This window comes from Suncus etruscus, chromosome 3, assembly GCF_024139225.1.
Source record: "Suncus etruscus isolate mSunEtr1 chromosome 3, mSunEtr1.pri.cur, whole genome shotgun sequence".
Taxonomy (NCBI): domain Eukaryota; kingdom Metazoa; phylum Chordata; class Mammalia; order Eulipotyphla; family Soricidae; genus Suncus; species Suncus etruscus.
This window is the reverse complement of record NC_064850.1, coordinates 129506859-129526937: the sequence shown is the minus strand read 5'-3', so window position 1 is coordinate 129526937 and position 20079 is coordinate 129506859. Positions and strand designations below refer to the sequence as shown.

Below are 20079 nucleotides of genomic sequence, written 5' to 3'. Positions count from 1 at the left end.
AAATACCATCATGATAGTTGCACTTTTGAAGAGAAGTGTTTTTAGCTCCCACACATATTTCATTTTGACAAACAGCTTAGTAAAAAAAAAAAAAAACCTGAAAACTAGCAAGAAAGAATAGCACAGGACTAATCCTTGCTCTCTTTGAAACTAGATTTAGCCCTAAAAGTACCAATTTATGAATGACAGGAATAAAGAAGATAACTAGAGTGCAACAACTTCTGTAACAGAATGAGTTGAGTTTATCTCTTGCAAACAAGTTTATGGCTTAAGTCTCACATAGCTGAATGCCTTCTTGTAGTTCCAGGGCCTGTCTGTTCTAAGAACAGTGACTGTGTTTTTTTGTTCACCACTATTGTAACTACATCTGAGAGCAGGACAAGGGTCTCTAATTTTCTTCTTTGTATTGACATGTAACTTCTGTACAGAAAAATCATGAGAGGGAAGCAGAAAACCCTCTCATTAGAACTTTAAACTTGTTTCAGAGAAGCAGCACAAAGCAATAGAGGATGAGATAGTTAACTAGTGACTTTCCTTTTGCTGTCTAGAACAGGCTGGGTATTGTGTCTCATACTGGTGGATTCCGTTTTTTGTTTCACATGGTTTTCTGATCCTGAGGCCAGAATACAGGCGGTGCTTTTCAGAAGTTGTAATTATACGCATTGTGCCTTCAGGGTACTTCAAGGGAACTTCAAGATGGGGAAATTGTGTGTTCGAGAATAGCCAGCCACTGGGTTCAGCTTTGGAATTTTTACCAGAAACTGATCTCTAAAAAAAAGAAGTGTTTTTTTGAGTTTAGAAATTCACAGTGACTTCTGTGTTCCTATCAAAAGTTTGAAATAATAAGAACGATCTTCTTGCACCCTTCACCCAAGAGGAACTTAGTACATGAAAGACATAAAATGTTTTGTGGAGCAGAACATTCTTTGAAAACTCTGGGTGGAAGCATGCACTTGCTTAAGGAACTTAATTGATGGAAACAGTGCAGCTTGGTCAGTCTGCCTGAGTTCAAAGGCACCACTTTTAATCCCAAACCATTTTAATTTTGCTTAACTTTTATTTCTTTCTGGATGATTAAGCTGCAAACTTCTATTAATCTACTGCCAAGTAATTTTTCTTAAGAAGGTGGATACTTTACAAGATTCATGACCAGGAGCTGTCAGGAATGCTGGTTCTAGGGTTTTGTATAGATAAAAAGTAGCATGGGATAAATAAGCCATTCTATTTTGTATGTGGAAGAAATAGTCTTCAAGGTTGTTACCCACTGAAACCAATAAGGTGCTGGAACTTCTTTAAGTTTGAAAATGTAACAAATACCTCTGGAAGTACATAATCTTTGGAGAGGAACACCCAATGTTTTCATAGTGGAGATTTTGTGTGAGTGGAGCAGCTGAAATGTCACATGTTGGAAGGAAAATTGTGCAATTTATTCACAGGCAGCTGGAGTGAAAGCTCAATTTAGGAGATGACATGGAACATTTTAGAAATAAGCAAGAATGTAGAAATAGCTATCTGCAGCCAAGAAATAAGTGAATACTGGACGACTACTTCTGTTGCTAGTAAAAGAGATCTGAAATATTGCTTTCATACTTTGTAAAATAAAAACCCACAGGTTGTGAGATCACCTCAGGCACCATATTTCTAAACCCCACACAGCCAGGTCTGAAAAGGCAGGGTAGCAGTGAAGAAATAATAAGCCAAGCCAGTCAGGAAAGGCAAGGAGTCAGTAGGGTCTAATGGCATCCTCCTTGTAGTGTCTCTAAGTGCCAAGCTCAAACTGATTTTTTTTTATTATTATACCAATACCCATCCACCAGGAAGGGGAAGGTTGAGAGTGAGACAAAAGTACCTATCTGGTGTACTTTTACATATCAAAGGAAGAGGTTTAAGGAAGGAGAAAGTGGGGGGTGGGAAATACCTTTGTCTTGAGCTAATAGCTGAGTGTCATCCTACAGTACACAGTGTTCTGTGGCTTGGGAGTGAGTGGGCAGAGTCTCGAGGATTACTATTGGTTCCTTGTTTAGGTCTAAGGTTGCTTCCTGCAGTTCAGTGCCAGAAATTGAACCTAGGTCTCCAGCTTACTGAGCATGTACTCTTGCCCTTTGAGCTATCTCCCTGGCCTCCAATATGATTTTTCTTTATGTACCATTTGAAAACAGAAGAACTTATGGAATGACCAAGTATAATATCCTTAATAGTAGTAATTTCCTTTTCAGTTTTCTTCTTTCGGGGGGCCATACCCAGCAGTGTTCCTGGCTTTGTATTTAAGAATCACACTCCTGGTGGGACTTTAGGAACCATATGTTGTGCTGGAAATTGGGCCACATGCAAGGCAAGCATTATATGTGCTGAACTATCTTTCTAGCCTCAGAGGCTAATTTCTTGAATATAACAAACCTTGAGATTGACCAGCTTTGGCTTCATTTGATAAATGGCCAGAATCACAATACACCTGATTTATTTTATGGGAGATAGATAGTAGGGGAAGTTTAGGGTCAACTCGGTGTTTCTCTCAGCCTTGCTCCTGGCTCTGTACTCAGAAATTCTGGCAGGGCTTGGTTGAACATGTGGAGTGTCAGGAATCAAACTCAGGTTCAGTGCACGCAAGGCAAATACACACTGTACTATTGTTCCAGCCCAGTTTTTTTTTTCTTTTTTTAAACACCTTAACAATTAACATGTTAAAAAAAAAAAACTGCCACTTTTTTCCTTGCGACTTATACTCTAGGGTAAAAAAAGATTCATTGAGATTATTTTACTCTTTTATGTATGTGTTAAGTATACAAATGGACCATCCAGTTAAAATTTGCTAAGATAGTTTATTTTGTGTCATCTGTATCATAACAAAAGGTAAAATCTCAGATCATAAAGTTATCCAATAAAAAAAGGAAGCACAGAAAAGGCAAACAGATTATGTGCCTTCAATGAACTTATAACCTTACTTATTTGTTGCTTGCTCCAGAATCCAAAGATGTTCTTATATCTTTTTTTTTTTTTTTTTTTTTTTTTTTTGGTTTTTTTGGGCCACACCCGGCGTTGCTCAGGGGTTACTCCTGGCTGTCTGCTCAGAAATAACTCCTGGCAGGCACGGGGGACCATATCGGACACCAGGATTCGAACCAATCACCTTTGGTCCTGGATCAGCTGCTTGCAAGGCAAACGCCGCTGTGCTATTTCTCCGGGGATGTTCTTATATCTTAAATGCCCTTTCTTTGCTCTTTCTCTTGAACTGAGCACTCGTTTTGTCCCAGAAACTTTGTAACAAATGATGATGATGGCCTAATGATCAAAAGACCCATGTGACTCCAGGGGAAATATTTTTAACTTTTAGGAGGAACTAAATGACATTTTGATTTGCTTTCTAGAAGTCTTGGTAAGAACTGCTCCTAGGAAAATATGGTTTTATAGGATTCATGTCTCTTAGCTCAGGTCGAGTTGGTTCCTCAATTCATCCCCACCTTCTTCAAATAATCTAAAGTCAGATATATGTGAATTGCCTTACCACCACCAACCCAAATTTCAGATTTAAGCCACACCAAAATTAGGGTGGAAAACGGACAATGATATTAATAGCAAGCTATGTTGTTCCATTTCTAAAATTTTTTAGATGTACTTTAATATTACCCATTGGACATCAATGAATGACGAACGTTCTTTACTTACAGTTCTGAGTTAGGTTGTTTACAAAGAGAAGATGAGAGTTCATATTATCACACCTACAAAGAAGAAGAGAATATGTTTGTGCAAGAAATATCTCCCAGGGGGGTCAGAAAGATAGTACAAGGGGCAGGTAGGATATTTACTTTGCATGCAGGTTCGATTCCTGGTACTATGTATTGTCCCCTGCATATCACATTCTCTGCAGGAGCAATGCCTAAACACAAAGCCATGAATACTGCTAGATGTGGCAAAAAACAAAACAAAACAAGTGGGGGATAGTGGGGAGGGAAAAACGAAAACAAAAGAAAAGAAATATCCTCCAATTAAATCTTCCTTCTCTGTTTTTCCAAGCTTCCGCAGGATTACTCGCTCCAACAGTGTGACAACAGCAGTACAAGCCGACCTGGACTTTCATGATAACCTGGAAAACTCTTTGGAGTCTATAGAGGACAATTCGTGCCCTGGCCCAATGGCCAGACAATTCTCCCGGGATGCCAGCACGTCCACAGTCAGCATTCAAGGCTCAGGAAACCATTACCACGCCTGTGCCGCCGAGGATGACTTTGACGCTGATTTTGATCCTTCGATTCTTCCCCCTCCTGACCCTTGGATCGACTCCATCACTGAAGACCCTCTGGAGGCGGTGCAAAGGTCGGTGTGCCACCGGGACGGTCACTGGTTCCTAAAGCTTCTCCAGGCCGAGCGAGACCGCATGGAAGGCTGGTGCCAGCAAATGGAGCGGGAGGAGCGAGAAAACAACCTGCCAGATGACAGTAAGTCCACACAGCCTTTGCTTCCTTCCTTGCTGCTTTCGCTCCTTTCAGTGCAGTTCACCACAAACCAGAGCCTGTGAAACGTTGGGTCATTCCAGCGAAGAGTACTGAGACCCCTACACCTCCAACTAGTAGATGTCACCTCTTTCTGTAGATGGAGTTCTTCCTAAAGGCCAAAAAAAGTTCTTAGTCTTTTCTTCACTGGAAACCCTCCGGTTCAACATACGAGTGGCTCTGGTTTCTAGCCTCAATTCTTCCCATGATGGTCCCGAGGTTGATTCACAAGGACTAGACAGACTATAAATCCAACTAGTATCAAGGTCATGGTTACCTGGGCATTCATATAGGAATGATTATGTTACAGTATTTTCATTCACACATAGTGTTAAAGCCAGGCTAATCACACAAGTTCTCTCAGATTGTAGGGAGGTCAATTTTCTGCCACTAAATTAATCAGCACAGATTCCAATTTGATGCACTAAAATAGTGATTAAAATAAAATATGATGGCGGTCCAGGGTAGAACATGTTTTGTATGTGTGCCCTGAATCTGAACCTGGCAAAAACAAAACAAAACAAAAAAACAAAAACAAACAAACAAAAAAGCACTGCAGCAAAAGCAACAATGATGCCAACAACAAATGCATTGATGAATCAGTGAAGTAAGAATGTAGGAACTTGCACATCATTATTTTCAAGCCTGATATTTTAATGACAACAATTCTTATTAACAACACCAAGAAAATGTATCTAGTTACCTCCATTCTGGAACATGGCTTACACATTGTCAACAATTCTAAAATAAATATAGATTATAATTAGTGCTTTTTAGGAGGAGTGCCCAAGTGGTGCTCAGAAGACTGGACCATTCCCAGGATCTTCTGCTGATTGGGCCATTGGTTCACAATGAGGGTCCAAGGGTATGGTGCTACTGCTTGAACCCTATGGTGCCCAGGGGTCTCCAGAGCTACACCTGGTAATCCTCAGGAGACCATATAGTGCCAGGGATTGAATCAGGGTCAGTAGTTTGAAGGACTTGAACCTTAAACCTCTTACTAGCTTTCTGACTCTAGTGTACATTTTCCTATTCATTCCTATTTGTTAGGTTTATTTTCCTTTGAAAAACTGTTTCTAAGGGGCCAAAGCAATAGCACAGCAGTAGGGCGTTTGCCTTGCACATGGCTGACCCAGGATAGATCTGGGTTCGATCCCCGACATCCCATATGGTCCCCCAAGCCAGGAGCAATTTCTGATCACGTAGCCAGGAGTAACCCCTGACTGTCACTGGGTGTGGCCCCAAAATAAAAATACAAAACAAAAATAAAAAATTGTTTCTAAGTGATGGATTTTTTAATCTAAAAACCAAGTTTATATGCTTTAAGACCTGGTCCCATTTTATTTAGGAACTGTTGTATTATTACAACATGGTTTTTCTTAAATCTACTTTAAAAATCATCCTTTACCATTTTATCACTAGAGTTTTAAAACATGAACAAGGGCTGGAGAAGTAGTACAGGGATAAAGACAATTCCCTTGAATGCAGCAAAGCTCAAAAATGCATATGGTCACTCAAGCAATCCCACTGAGCTTCATCAGCTCAGTGCCAGGAATAGCCATTGGGATCTAACAGGTTTGCTCGAACAAGCACCCAATCTCCCAAAAATTATTTTACAAAAGTCAAGTTTAAAAACCTGCTTGAACCCATTGCCAGTTCAACAACTGGTCAATTTTACCTTTGTGCACTTGTTAGCATTAGTGGAGAAATTGTTGGGATTGAACCCAGGACCTCATACATGCAGAACATGAATTTTTCCATTATGCTCCATCCTGATCCTTTCTATTATTTTGTGGCAATATATTTTTAATTTTTAAAACAATTTTAATTCAATCACCATGAGATACAAAGTTTAAAAGTTGTTCATAGTTAAGTTTCAGTCATAGTATGTTCCAACACCCATCCCTTCACCAGTGTCCACATTCTGCCACCAATTTCCCCACTCTCCTGTTCCTCATCTCCCGGAACAACCTACCTCTATGAAAGATACTATTCTCTCTTTTTCTCTCTCTCACTCACTCTTTTTTTTCCTTTTAGGCACCATGGTTTGCAATACTGTTACTGGAGGAGTATCATGCATATCACTTTACTTTCTTTCAATTCCCAGTTATTTTCCAGAGTGATTATTTTCAACTGTTACTGTCAGAGAGGTCTCTTCGCTGTTTTAAAGGCATTATCCACCCATCATTTTTATTGTCTTTGGGTATTAATATCATTTTATGTGTGTATATATATATATATATTATATTCTGCAGATAAGTGTGATCTTTCTAACTCTGTCCCTTTCCTGGATCAGCTGCTTGCAAGGCAAATACCTTACCATTATGCTATCTCTCTGGCCCCTATATCTGTCCTTTCTCTCTGATTCATTTCACTTATAATGATACTCTCCATGTCTATCCTTGCATAAGCGAGTTTTATGACTTCATTTTTCCTAGTTGCAGCATAAATGTACCATTTTTTTTCTTTCTCCACTCATCTTGGGCACTTGGGTTGTTGATTCTTGCTATTGTGAATAGTGCTGCAACGAACATTGGAAATATAGAGGGCTTTGCTCCGTTGTGTTTTGGGGGCCCTTGGATATATTACCAAGAGTGGTATTGTGGGGTCAAATGAAAGCTTAATTTCTAGTTCTTTGAGGAAATTTCTTATTGTTTTCCAAAAAGACTCAACCAGTCAACATTCCTACCAGCAGTGAATGAGAGTCCTCTCCCCATATCCACACCAGCACTTGTTCTTGTTCTTTTTGATGTGTGCCAGTCTACCAGTGTAGAACTTAGCAAGATGTTAAGATATCTTAGATATTAACCCCTTAAAATATGGGAATTCGCTGAATATTTTTCTCACTGTATAGACAGTTTTTGTATCATTTGTCATAGTTTCCTTTGAGGTACAGAAATTCTTAATTTAATGTAGCCCCATTTGTTTGTCTTAAGTTCCTCTTGGTTGGTTAGTGGTGTTTCATCCTTGAAGATACCTTTAGCTTCAACATCATGGATGGTTCTTCTTATATTTTCCTCTATACATTATGGTTTCAGGTCTAAATATCAAGGTCTTTAATCCATTTTAATTTTATCTTTGTGCATAGTGTTAAAAAAAGGACTGACTTAATTTTTTTTGCACATAACTGACCAGTTTCCCCAGCACCACTTGTTAAAGAGGATTTTCTTGCTCCACTTCATATGTTTTGCTCCTTTATCAAAAATTAATTTATCAAATATCTGGTTATCTGTCTCAGAATACTTAATTCTATTCCACTGATCAGAGAATCTATATTTATTACAACACCATAGCATTTGGGTTACTAATGATTTGTAGTACAGTTTGAATTTGAGGAAATTAATGCCTCTCACTTTTTTTTCCAAGGATTGCTTTAGCTATTTATGAAGGTTTATTGTTCCCGCCTCCCAACTAGAGCGGGAAATCAGGGAGGTACTAAGACCAAACAGGCGTAGGACCACTAAGTAGTTAGCTAGGCACAGAGGGGACTACTTATTCTGGCAGCCCCGGGGGTGAGGGAGGAGGATATGGGAGTAGGACGGGAATGGAAGTGGAGGGAGGACAATTCGGTGATGGGAATTCCCCTGATTTTATGTTAATATGTACCTAAAATATTATTGTCAATGATATGTAGGCCACTATGATTAAAATAAAAATTATATTAAAAAACATAAGTTTAAAAAAAAGAAATGTTTGATCTGGGTTTTTTTTTATTTTGGGGGGGGGCACACTCTGTGACGCTCAGGGTTACTCCTGGCTATGCACTCAGAAATCACTCCTGGCTCGTGGGACCATATGAGACACTGAGAATCGAACCAAGGTCCATCTGGATCAGCCATGTGCAAAAGCAAATGCCCTACTGTGCTATCACTCCAGTTCCTGTTTGATCTATTTCTTTGGAAAAAACATTATGGGTATCCTTGTAGGAACTGCACTGAATCTATACAATGTTGCAAGGCACCTTACTTCTAGCGCCACCTCGCCAGCCCTTCTTTCTTTCTTTTTTTTTTAAGGTTGCTGTGGGGAAACATGGGAGAGATTTGAGGAGTATGGTTGAAGAACAAAGAAAATTAGGGGTGGGAGTAGTTGTCTGTGCTTTCTTTGAGAAGTACTCAAATGAGAAAGTTAGTTTTAGATGACAAATAGGCAATTAAATCTGCTTCACTGGGGAGTTAGTCTCCCTTTGTAGTTTGGAACATTAATATCAGAGTGCTCTTTTCTAATTAAAAAGTTACACAAAACAGTAATAAATGTGAAAGAAAGAACAAAGCCCTAAATCCCATCTGTTGAACATCTACATACCCTAGATCACAATCCTTGATAAATTCTGACTTCTCAAGAAAAGGGGGGAAAAAATAAAAGATCTTACAGTACAGTATGAAAGCCAGTGGTCTTCAGTAAAAAAAAGTCAAATCATTAATATTTTAAAATATGATTTTATTACTTTAGATCAAATTACTAACATAAAGATTCATGCCCTATATACATGCTTTTTAAAATACCCAAAACTGATTCCATTAGTAGTAATATCTATTTATAAATGTCCCTCTCTCTGGGGATCCTGTAATTAGACATTTATCTAGCAGATATTTCCAAGTTCATTTTATGACAAATTGTGTCTCCCTCTGCTTTTCTGAGGAGAGTTATCAGTCTTTTATAATTTATTTTTATACCTGGGGTCCCTCAGATTGCTCCTGGCCCATTTATGGAGCTGGTGAATATGTACTTTGGATCCTGAAAACACCCTGGAAAGTCTGTTTTACAAAATTATTTCATGTAGGGGCTGGAGCGATAGCACACCAGTAGGGCATTTGCCTTGCACATGGCTGACCCAGGATGGAGCTGGGTTCGATCCCCATCGTCCCATATGGTCCTTCGAGCCAGGAACAATTTCTGAGAGCAGAGCCAGGAGTAACCCCTGAGTGCCACCACCGCCGGGTGTGGCCCAACCCCCCCCCAAAAAAAAGCTAGAGAAAAATAAAACAAAAAAAATAGAACAAAATAAAGGGAGATTCTAACCACATTTGCTTAAATTATTTTGTACCAGAATTTTAAAATATTTTTAAAACTTAATTATAAATTTTTACTGTATTTTAAAATAGTTTACAATGTTTGGTAAAGGTAAATACTGTGTCTGTTTAAGTGGGTAACGTGATAAAAGTTAAGTGTAATTAACCGTATAAGAAAATATTTCCCTTTCAGAAAAGGTTCGCAGTAACTAAAGGTGGAACAACCATGCTATCTATCATCATATGCATAGAAATACATCAAGCTTTTAAGATTTTAAAGAATTTTGTTAAATGTCTTCAAAAATACAAATTATAGTACATCTGTGGCCAAAGAAAGAGTTAGGAATATAATTTATTTGTGCAATTATAACCAAAGTAGAGAATTTTATTTTTTTATTTTATTTTATTTATTTATTTATTTTTTTTTTTTTTTTGGTTTTTGGGCCACACCCGGTGGTGCTCAGGGGTTACTCCTGGCTGTCTGCTCAGAAATAGCTCCTGGCAGGCTCGGGGGACCATATGGGACATCGGGATTCGAACCAACCACCTTTGGTCCTGGATCGGCTGCTTGCAAGGCAAACGCCGCTGTGCTATCTCTCTGGGCCCTGGGTGTTTTTCTTTAGATATTGTTTTGATTTGTTGGAGTGGTGTCTACACAGGTAGTGCTCAGAGGTTATTTCTGGCTTTTCCCTCATGGTTCATGCCCTGAGTCCTAGAAAATCAAACTAGGATCAGCCACGTACAAGTCCAGTACCTTACATCTATACTGTCTCCCTGTCCAATCTACTTCTTTTCTGTTTGTTTTGTTTTTTGGGTCACTCCCGGCAGCGCTCAGGGATTACTCCTGGCTCTATACTCATAAATCACTCCTGGCAGGCTCGGGGACCATATGGGATGTCGGGATTCGAACCACCGACCTTCTGCATGCAAGGCAAACAAACGCCTTACCTCCATGCTATTTATCCGGACCCTCAATGTACTACCTTTTGTTGTTAAACTATTTATTTCTCCCTCGTCTTTCCTTTGTCATTGCTGTTGTTGTTGCCATGTCCTGAGATCAAACCACATGCTTGCAGTATTTGCACCTTTGGTGGTGATACACTGAGAGCCAGGCTTGTCTGTGGCTCTAGTGATCACACTCAGTCAAGCTGCAATCACACTTGGGATGTGAGGTAATGTCAGATCAAACCTATGGACTTATTCCTACAAGGCAGGCACTCTATAAACTGAGCTATCCCAGGACCCTGGAAATGTACACCTGGCTAGCTGAGGGAGAGGAGGAAAGAAAGGGACTATCATCTCTATTAGAGAATGCAAGAAGTAAAATAACATCTGATGCTTCTTAAATGATATTGTTTTTGGCTTGTTTCGTTTGGGCCATAACCAGTGATGCTCAAGGGCTACTCACTGCTCTGTGCTCAGCAGTCCCTCCTGGCAGTGCTCAGGAGACCATGCAGTGCCAAGAATTACTCTCAGGCCCCTCTCATGTCAAGCATGCACACAGCTTTCTAAGTTCTCTCTTTAGCCCAGGGTTTTTGTTTTGGTGTTTCAGGGCTAAAAAGCAATTTTCCCATTTCCTGAAAACAATGCAATCATAGAATGGAGCGCAGACTGAAAACAAGCCCTTGTAGTAACCCAGTCGTCTCAGGCTATCCCTTGAAAAATAAACATTTTGTGTGTCTAGAGGTTTTCCTTAAAAATAAATAAATAAATAAAAGCAGTGAGACTGGAATGATGGTATAGTGGATAGGGCACTTGTCTTGCACATGACAGACCTGAGTTTAATCCCCAGAATCCTCAGTGGTCCCCTTCACCCACCAAGAGTGATCCCTACCTGCAGAGCAAAGAGTGAGCCTTGAGCAAAAACAAAACAAAAAATAATAAAATGTAAGCAGAGTAAGGACTTGTTTTAAAACTTTATCCCCAGATGCAGACAGTAGGTTTGGCTTGGTAAGGAAATAATGAAAATCTGTAGTGAGAGGTTTCCTCCCAGCCAACAGCTGACAGAGTGGTTGATCCTGTAGCACTTGAAGTAAAATGATCCATGTTCTCCCCAGACAATGAAGCCCTTGTGTGAAACAGCTGTCTCGGGAGATGGCTCAATGCTTGACAGGGGCTTGTATGTTACATAGATACGCCTGGTATTATCTGACTGGCTATGAAACCACCAAATGGAACTGAATGCTTCTGACTAGGAATGCAGTCTACCACTGTGGGCAAAAAACATGGGCTCTGGTTTCAATGGCCTTCAAATGGAATACTGGTTGATTGTGCGGGAAAATCTATCTTTGCCTCCTAAATTGTGGGCAAGTCATATGTGGAATTTTTCAGGCTTTATCTGAAACGGACTGATGCATGTGAGAGGGGTGGATGAATTCCACCTTCTTTTGACTGAGTAATAGCATAGGGAGACTTGGCCCTGGGTCCGCCCATGATGACTTGTGTTCCTTGGCAGCAAAGTTGGGGCATGAAACCTGAAATGGGTTTTGGCCTGCTTTGTGAACCCTCTATCTGTGGCATCTCCAAGCTTCCCCTGTAGTGTTGCTTGCAACTGCAGACCAAGGGGAAGTTCCTGGGTATTTCTAATCAAGAAAAGGCATGCATGTGTATTCTTTCCTCTGTTTCATTCTCACTCGCTTTGTGAGTTGACCTCAAAAGCTTCCTCCCATCCCTGTCCCTACTAAAGCCATATATATACACAGGACATGGTCTCTTCTCCTCTCCCTTCCCCTCCTCAACTTCCCTTTTCCCCTCCTCTGTCCTTCAATCTGAAATTATTGGCTACAAAGGAAGTAGTAGTGAAAATGAAATGGGTATCATATGGATTTGGGGGAGGAGTCACACCCGGCAGCGCTCAGGGGTTACTCCTGGCTTTATGCTCAGAAATTGCTCCTGGCAAGCCCGGGAGACCATATGGGATGCCAGGATTCGAACCACCGTCCTTCTGCGTCTAAGGCAAACGCCTTACCACTGTGCTATCTCTCCAGCCCCAGGTATCATATGGATTTTGAAAAACACTTTATTTTACTTTGCACAACACAAAGATGAAGATACAGATACCAACAAAATACTATCAAGCACCTTTGGTGGAGTATGTGATATCAAGGTTTAGGTGGGCACTGAGACATGGAGAAGTAAAGGAATGTGACAAACTGAAAACAAACTAGTCCAGGGAATAGATTCCTTCCTCCCAAGGCCACTGGCATCCCCTGTGTCTGATCAGACAGTTACTGCATTCAGGTCTCTCAGAATCAGGTGAACAAGCATTTTCTTTAACAACTATTTCTGTGCAATAAAATTCCAAAACAGTCTTCCTTTCTTTTGTATTACTGAAGGAAATATTAACTAATTTAATTCTTTCAACTTGCAAAGCTGAAAAAACCGTATCTGTGAGATATATGATGTTTCAGAACCGAAATAAGTTGAGATGTGGATTGGAGCATCTTTCAGTCTTTTGGTCTTTGAGAGGAAGATAAAAATAGCTGAATTTCTTCAAATTGACAAACAAAACAATATCTGTCTTCCTGCCACCCCATGTTTAGGTTTTTGGAAGCTCTGGGTTTAGTCAATGAGAAGCTTTCTATTTGAGAATTCTCTTCTTTATTCATTAACCACCAAGTTTCAGCTCCTTAAAAAAAGGGGGGGGGGAGGGAAAAAGTGTTTCTGTGAGATGGCGCAGGTGGCACAGGGGTAGGGCATTTGCCTTGCATACGCTAACCTAGGATGGACCTTGGTTCGATCCCCCTGGCATTCCATGTGGTCCACCAAGCCAGGAGTGATTTCTGAGCTCATAGCCAGGAGTAATCCCTGAGTGTCACCAGGTGGGGTCAAAAAAAAAATGTTTTTTTGTGAAATGCATTGCATCTGCTGTCAGCCAGGAATGAAACAGATCTATGTTTTCTCCTGAGGCCTTTTGTCAACAGCAACTCTGGACAGTCAGTTGGACAAACTTTTCAGAGGACACATTTGTAAATAAGAAAGCCTTTGATAAATAATCCTAGATTGATATTACACAGACTTAGTCCCCATGATTTTGAAGTAATTAGGGGAATACACTTTTCAATACTCTTTGTTCCTACTACCTCTAAAGTTTACAACACCGAAAAATGTCAGGTGAGTAAAAAAAGGAGCCAAAAGTTGAAAATAAGATGTAATTCACCTACAAATGTGTTAAATTTATTTCAAATTATTTGACCTTTTCAGTCCAAATCAGCACAGCTAGCATTATAATAAAAAACACAAGAGGAGTAATAGCCTAGTCAAAATTATATTAGCTAATTAATTAGCTCATTAATTAATTAATTAGATCATAATTCATTTTTTTTTAATTTAGGGGAGTGTTGGGTTTACACCCATCAGTGATCAATCAGGACTTACTCCTGGCTTTGTGCTCTGGGATCATTCCTGGAAGACTTGGGGCACAATATATTAACCACATATAAGGCAAACACTCTGTCTATTGTGCTATTGCTCCAGTCCCCATGAAGATCATATTTTTAAAGTTTTATGAGTGCTTTAATACTTGAGCATTACTTGGTATGACCCCAAAACAAAACAGTATTCTGAGACACAGTGCACCTTTTAAGCATCTGAATGTTTAAGGCCTGGTGTGTTGTAGTTGTTTTGTTTTTGTTTTCTTTTTATCCTGGTTAATAGTTTGTAAAGGAATCAGTTTAAAAATTCAACTACTTCAGCAGAGGATAGAGAGGTAGTACTCCAGGTAAGGTACTTGCTTTGCATTCATCTGACCAGGGTTCAATCCCCAGTACTGTATATGGTCCCTGGAGCACTACCTGAAGTGATATCTGAGCAGAGAGCCAGGAGCAAGCTCAGATACATCACGAGTTGTGACCAAAACCACAAAAACAAACAAACAAACAAAAAAAATCCCTTAACTCCTTCAACAGTATTCCAGGAGTTATATGGATACATTCTATGGCATCAAAGAACTTGCGGTTTGGTTTCAAAGTCGGACATGCTAGAAAGAATATGAATAGCCAGAAACAGGATTCTGCATAGGAATTTAAAAAGAAATGCAAGGGATCTATGAAAGGAGATTGTGCTTTCTGGAGAGATGCACCTGAATAGCATCAGTGCTATGGCAGGAAACTTGGTGTTTGATTTGAGCAAAGAAGAGGGAGACATTATTTGAACTGAGAAACAGGGACTACAGAACAAGGAAATGGAAGTAAAATTAGACAGGTAAGCTTTCTGTGTATGCAAGAAGGTATGCCAGCTATTTCCCATGAGTCATGCGAATAAAGCTATAAACATGAAGTTACAAGACACAAGAGTCATCCTTATTCCCTTAATAAACCAAACCTTGAAAGTTGGCAAGAAATAAAAAAGCATTCCTTGTGTATTGATGGGATGGTTACCATATTGTCATTGTCATCCTAAGTGTAACCAACTAAGGAATTGACAATACATGTGTTCAGCCATTTTATTTAACTTTATTTAAAGTTTTTTTGTTTGTTTTTCAGTTTTTGGTTTTTGGGCCACACCCGGCGTTGCTCAGGAGTTACTCCTGACTGTCTGCTCAGAAATAGCTCCTGGCAGGCATGGGGAACTATATGGGACACTGGGATTCGAACCAATCACCTTTGGTCCTGGATCGGCTGCTTGCAAGGCAAACGCCGCTGTGCTATCTCTCAGGGCCCTATTTAAAGTATTTTATGGTCACATTGTTGACCACTTTTTAAAAATTATTTACTGTATTTTTATCTCTTATCTTTTAAGCTGGGGCTCCTTCTTTCATAGAAACTTTAGACAGGGATTATTTTATTTTTCCATAATTTTTCTATAAAACTAAGTAAAAAGGAATAAAGAAAGACTGGGGGCCAGGGACCAAGTGGTCTCGGATGCATTGGCAGGGAAATAAAAAAGGACAGAAACTAAATATCCAAGCCAAATTCAATGATAATAGAATCAAGAGACCTAACAATCTAAACTTAAAGGATCTGTTATACTGGCAGGCCAGGAGCCAAAGAGTGGTGGTATAGGATATAATCTGGGTCGGTTGACATTGGTGGTGGGAAGGCCCAGATTCATTGTCTATCTGAAATTCAGCTATGAAAGACTCCATAAATCACAATTGTTTCAATAAAAAAAAAAAAAAGAAGTACCACAAGAAGCTAATTTGTGAAAAATCATTGTATCTCCAATGAAGTCATTAAGACATTGGCAGAAGGTTTAGTGAACTCTTGTTGCTAGCTATTATAACAGACCATTCTGTTATTTCATTTGTTTCTGAACACTAAGTGACCTCAGTTACTTAATGAGCTGAGGCATCTAAATTGGTGTGTTCCTATAGGGATGACAGCATCAAGCAAATGAAGTTGTCACATGGCCGCAAACTGGCTATGCAGTCCAGGAATTCGAAGCACTATTACTTATACTTTGGCTTTTGTGGGGCATGTTCTCAGCTTCCTGGCCTCCTGGAAGTAGGAGAATGCAGCATGGAGAGGGTGCCACATTCACTCAAAAAAAGTCCTGGTGATACCAGTTCAAATACTGGAATGCCTGGAGTTTGGTTAGACTGGTGTCTCCAAAGACATCAAAGGAGTGGTATTTGGCACTAGAGGAGTGAGAAGCAGAGCCATAGACAAGGTGTAATTATGGGTGATGGATGCAGGTGTAGCTTTGGCAGAGCAGGAGCTTGGCCTGCTTTCTCCCCCTGAGATTGCCAGCTTTTAGTTTTGTGGCCAGTATACCCATGATTTTTCATGGCTTGATTTATATCTCATTCAAGAAAAGAATGAGTCTATTGAGTTGGCCTGGTGTGAACATAGTGAATGCTGTGCTCAGCCTTTTAAGCCATTTCCCCAGCCCTCATCTCGGCATTTCAGAAAGGAAAATGAATTGGGGAGAGAGTTGTAAATGACTCATTAGATGTGTTACTCTGAAGTAGGAGAGTATATATTCAAGTTACATATTTTAAAACATAAATATAGGGGCCGTAGAAATAGCACAGCAGTAGGACATTTGCCTTGCATGCAGCCGACCCAGGTGGGACCCATTTCGATTCCCCAGCTTGCTCGGGGTGATTTCTGAGTGCAGGGCCAAGAGTAACCCCTTGAGTGCTGCTGGGTGTGGCCCAAAAACCAATCAATCAATCAAAAAATAAAGTTTACAATTTTAGGGGGAATCATATTGGGTACCAAAAGGCAAAGTTCAAGTTCCACCACCTGTTCCAAGGTGATGCCGAAGTGAGGCTTGGGGCTGGATTGCAGAGCGAGGGGGTCAGAGACAGGCAGGGGGTCGCCAAAGCAGAAGGGCGGTTGAGATGAATAGCAGATAGGCAGGGTCAGTGATGGTGGAGGCGTTGACCATCTGCAGGATGAGGTTCGAGGTGGAAACTGGACCAACAGGTTTGATGGTTAATCTAGGCATTAACAAAGCTAATAGTCATGATAAGCAAGAAACATTTTAGTAACAATATGGGGAGAATGTCCAGTGGAGCTGGGGGCTTCAATGAAGATGGAAGTGTTATTAACCACAATGGTTTGATTGCAAATGTTTGATAGTTGGACAGGGGGGGCGCATATATGGTCCGAGTAAGCAAGGTCCCACGCCCATGACCTGTGTAATCAAATTCTTGTCGTTGATTTCTCCTTTTAGTTCATGATTGCCCCCAATTTAACGTTTTTTGCCTGTTTCACTAGTTTATCTCCCCCATTGTTTTACATTTGGTTCTTTAGTCCTAGTACCACTGTGTTTTGGTTGTTTTAATGTCTAAATTGACTGTTAGATCAAAAATTGCCTTATTACCTCTTAAATATAATCTTGTGTCTCTCCCCCGCTGCAGTACAAAAATCAAACACTGCCATCACCCTAGCCTTATTAAAAGGCCTAGGTGTTATTGGTGTAAGCACAAATATTTATTCATTGGTTCATACTCTAGAATCTGCTAATGCCTTATAACTGTTGCTAAAAATGTTTACAAACTTAAAGAAGTTTACACTACTGTTGATTTCCTAGCAAAGAGTGCAGAATAACCGCCGTGGTTCAAAATTAACATTTTTTTGAGGGAGGGGGGAATTTGTGTCATCCTTAGAGTAAAATGTTGCTTTTTAAAATAAATTCGGCTTAGCTAGAGATAGCATTCAACACATAGAGGATAATTTAGTAAATAGACAAAAAGATATAGAGCAGAGTGAGAGCTGGTACAAAAATTGGTTTTCTACCACTCCATGGATAACAACAGTGCTCCCAGCCTTTTTGGGGCCCTTCATTGGCTTTATGTTGGTAGTTTCCTTTGGTCCTTGGGCTTTTCGCAAACTCACCACCTTCGTAAAGAATCAAGTGGATGAAGCAACCAGAAAGGACTCAAAGGTTCTGTACCAACAACTATGCACCTCAGAAGACCAGCTGACACCTGACATCTCCCCTCCTGCCAACTCTCCGCCACTTAAGTTTGAAGTTATCGAGGAGCTGGCGCATAGACCTCAATCTGTGCGCTCGCGCCTTGCCAAGCTTTGGAAACGACTGACTCAAGGGTAGCAGATGCGGTGACTGGAAGCCCCACACCTCTTCACCCAGTGTGGCCAGTCCACCGAGGCACATCGGTCCCTTCCATATTGTATACTAAACAGGGGGAGATGTGGGAGACCGAGCACCCCATATATCAAAGGAACTCTGAATGAATTTTCCACCGCCTGCCTGATTCAAGCCACAAAAGTTTGCATAGCCCCGAACCAACAGAAAACTCTGCAAATAAATTTAGCTCAGCACAAAGAATCTGGCTTAATCAGATTCCTTAACCTTTCCATGGAACCTGTTTTTGTAACTGCTCTCAAGCATGTAGTTATAGATATGTTTTTGTAAAGTTTAAATTATGATCCTTATTGCTTGCACAAAAGATAGATCTAAATGGAAAATAGGCTAAACAAATAATTGTATTTGCATAAATATCAATTAGCTATTTGTTTAAGAATTTGCTTCCCCTCCCCCCATCCTGCCAGGTTCCTCTTTATCCTTCCCGCCATCAAAATGTGTTTATGCTCCCATTGGTTAAAATTGTTGTACTTGTACAAAAAAAAAAAAAAGTTAGAACTCATTTTTTCTTCTTAATTATAGATAGTATCACCTTTCTCTCTCCTTCCTATGGTAAAATAACCTACTCTCTCCTTTCAGTTATGCCTATAAGCATCAGTCTTCTGAAAGTGCTTTCAAACTTTTGTACTTCTGATCTTTAAAAAATAAACAGAACTTAATGGCAAAAAAAAAAAAGTTTAAAAAAAAACATATATATGCTTTTCCAAATAGTTGAAACTACTACTTGGGAATAAATAAGCTCCCTCAAGAAAAGCAGGGAAAACTGGCTCAAGATTACATTTTTGTGTTAAGCATTTGCAAGATAGAGTAAGAGAAAAGTCCTTAGAGAAGAGAGAGAGTGGCAGGGACTGGAGAGATAGCATGGAGGTATGGCGTTTGACTTTCATGCAGGAGGTCATCGGTTCGAATCCCGGCGCCTCATATGGTCCCCCATGCCTGCCAGGAGCAATTTCTGAGCCTGGAGCCAGGAATAACCCCTGAGCACTGACGGGTGTGACCCAAAAACCACAAAGAGAGAGAGAGAGGGGCAGTAATCAAAGGTGTGTTGTGGGAGCCAGTGGTAATGAATTTTGTCACAAATACAGAGTGCTGGGAGTTAGAGGTGAGGTATCAAATCACTGAGTGTGAAGCAAATGGAAGAGGAAACAAAGAGAGGAGAGGCACTCTGCCCCAATAGATCTAAACACTGAGGGGAATTTGACATTTATTTTTTAATGTTTTTGTTTGTTTGTTGTTTTTTTGTTTTTGTTTGTTTTTTGGCCATACCTTGTGGCACGCAGAGATTATTCCTAGCTCGGCACTTAAGAATCATTACTTCTGACATTCTCAGAGGGCCATCGGGAATGCCAGGGATCCAACCAGGGTCAGCCACATGCAAGGCAAATGCCCAATCCACTGTATTATTGCTCCAGCCCCTGACATTTTTTTTTTCATCCTGGAGAGATGGTATAGAAGTTAGTATAGACAATTGCATTGCATGTTGCCAACCTTGCTTTGGTCCCTGCTATCATATATGTTCCCCCAAACATGGACAGAACTAGTCTCTGAGTACAAAGCCAGGGAAGTTCTGAGCAGAATTGGATGTGATGACTTCTACTACTACTACCACCACCACCACTACCACCACCACTACTACTGCCACTACTACTTATACTATACTTATACTATATTAAACTAAACTCTACTATACTACAACTAATAATAATAGATATAAAATAAAAGCAACCTCTCCAAAAAAGGAACAAATTTCCCATAGTTCTGGAGACAGTGCTATTCATAATACAGTTGGTATTTTTTTTTCAGTTACAAAGCTGTTGATAATTGAGTTTCAGTCAGATAATATAAAACACCTTTTACCAGTGCACGTTTCCCACCACCAATGGCCCATTTTCCCACCCTCTGTAAACAGACATGTTTCTTCTCTCTCTTTCTCTCTCTATATATTATATAATGTATTTCATATAGAGAGATTTCCTTTTGGAAAAATATGCATATTTGAAAATACATATTTCTATATATCTAGAGAG

The 20079-nt window shown here is 40.0% G+C and overlaps 1 protein-coding gene across 6 annotated transcripts in view; it reads left to right on the top strand.

Moving 5' to 3' along the window:
• Nucleotides 1-20079, top strand: part of DLGAP1 (DLG associated protein 1) — an 882390-nt gene that overhangs the window by 838568 nt on the left and 23743 nt on the right. For all 6 annotated transcript variants that reach the window (XM_049770001.1, XM_049770002.1, XM_049770006.1 and 3 more), the window contains one exon: nucleotides 4012-4433. In XM_049770001.1, coding sequence (XP_049625958.1) covers nucleotides 4012-4433 — 422 coding nt within the window. The remainder of the gene's footprint in view (nucleotides 1-4011; nucleotides 4434-20079) is intronic.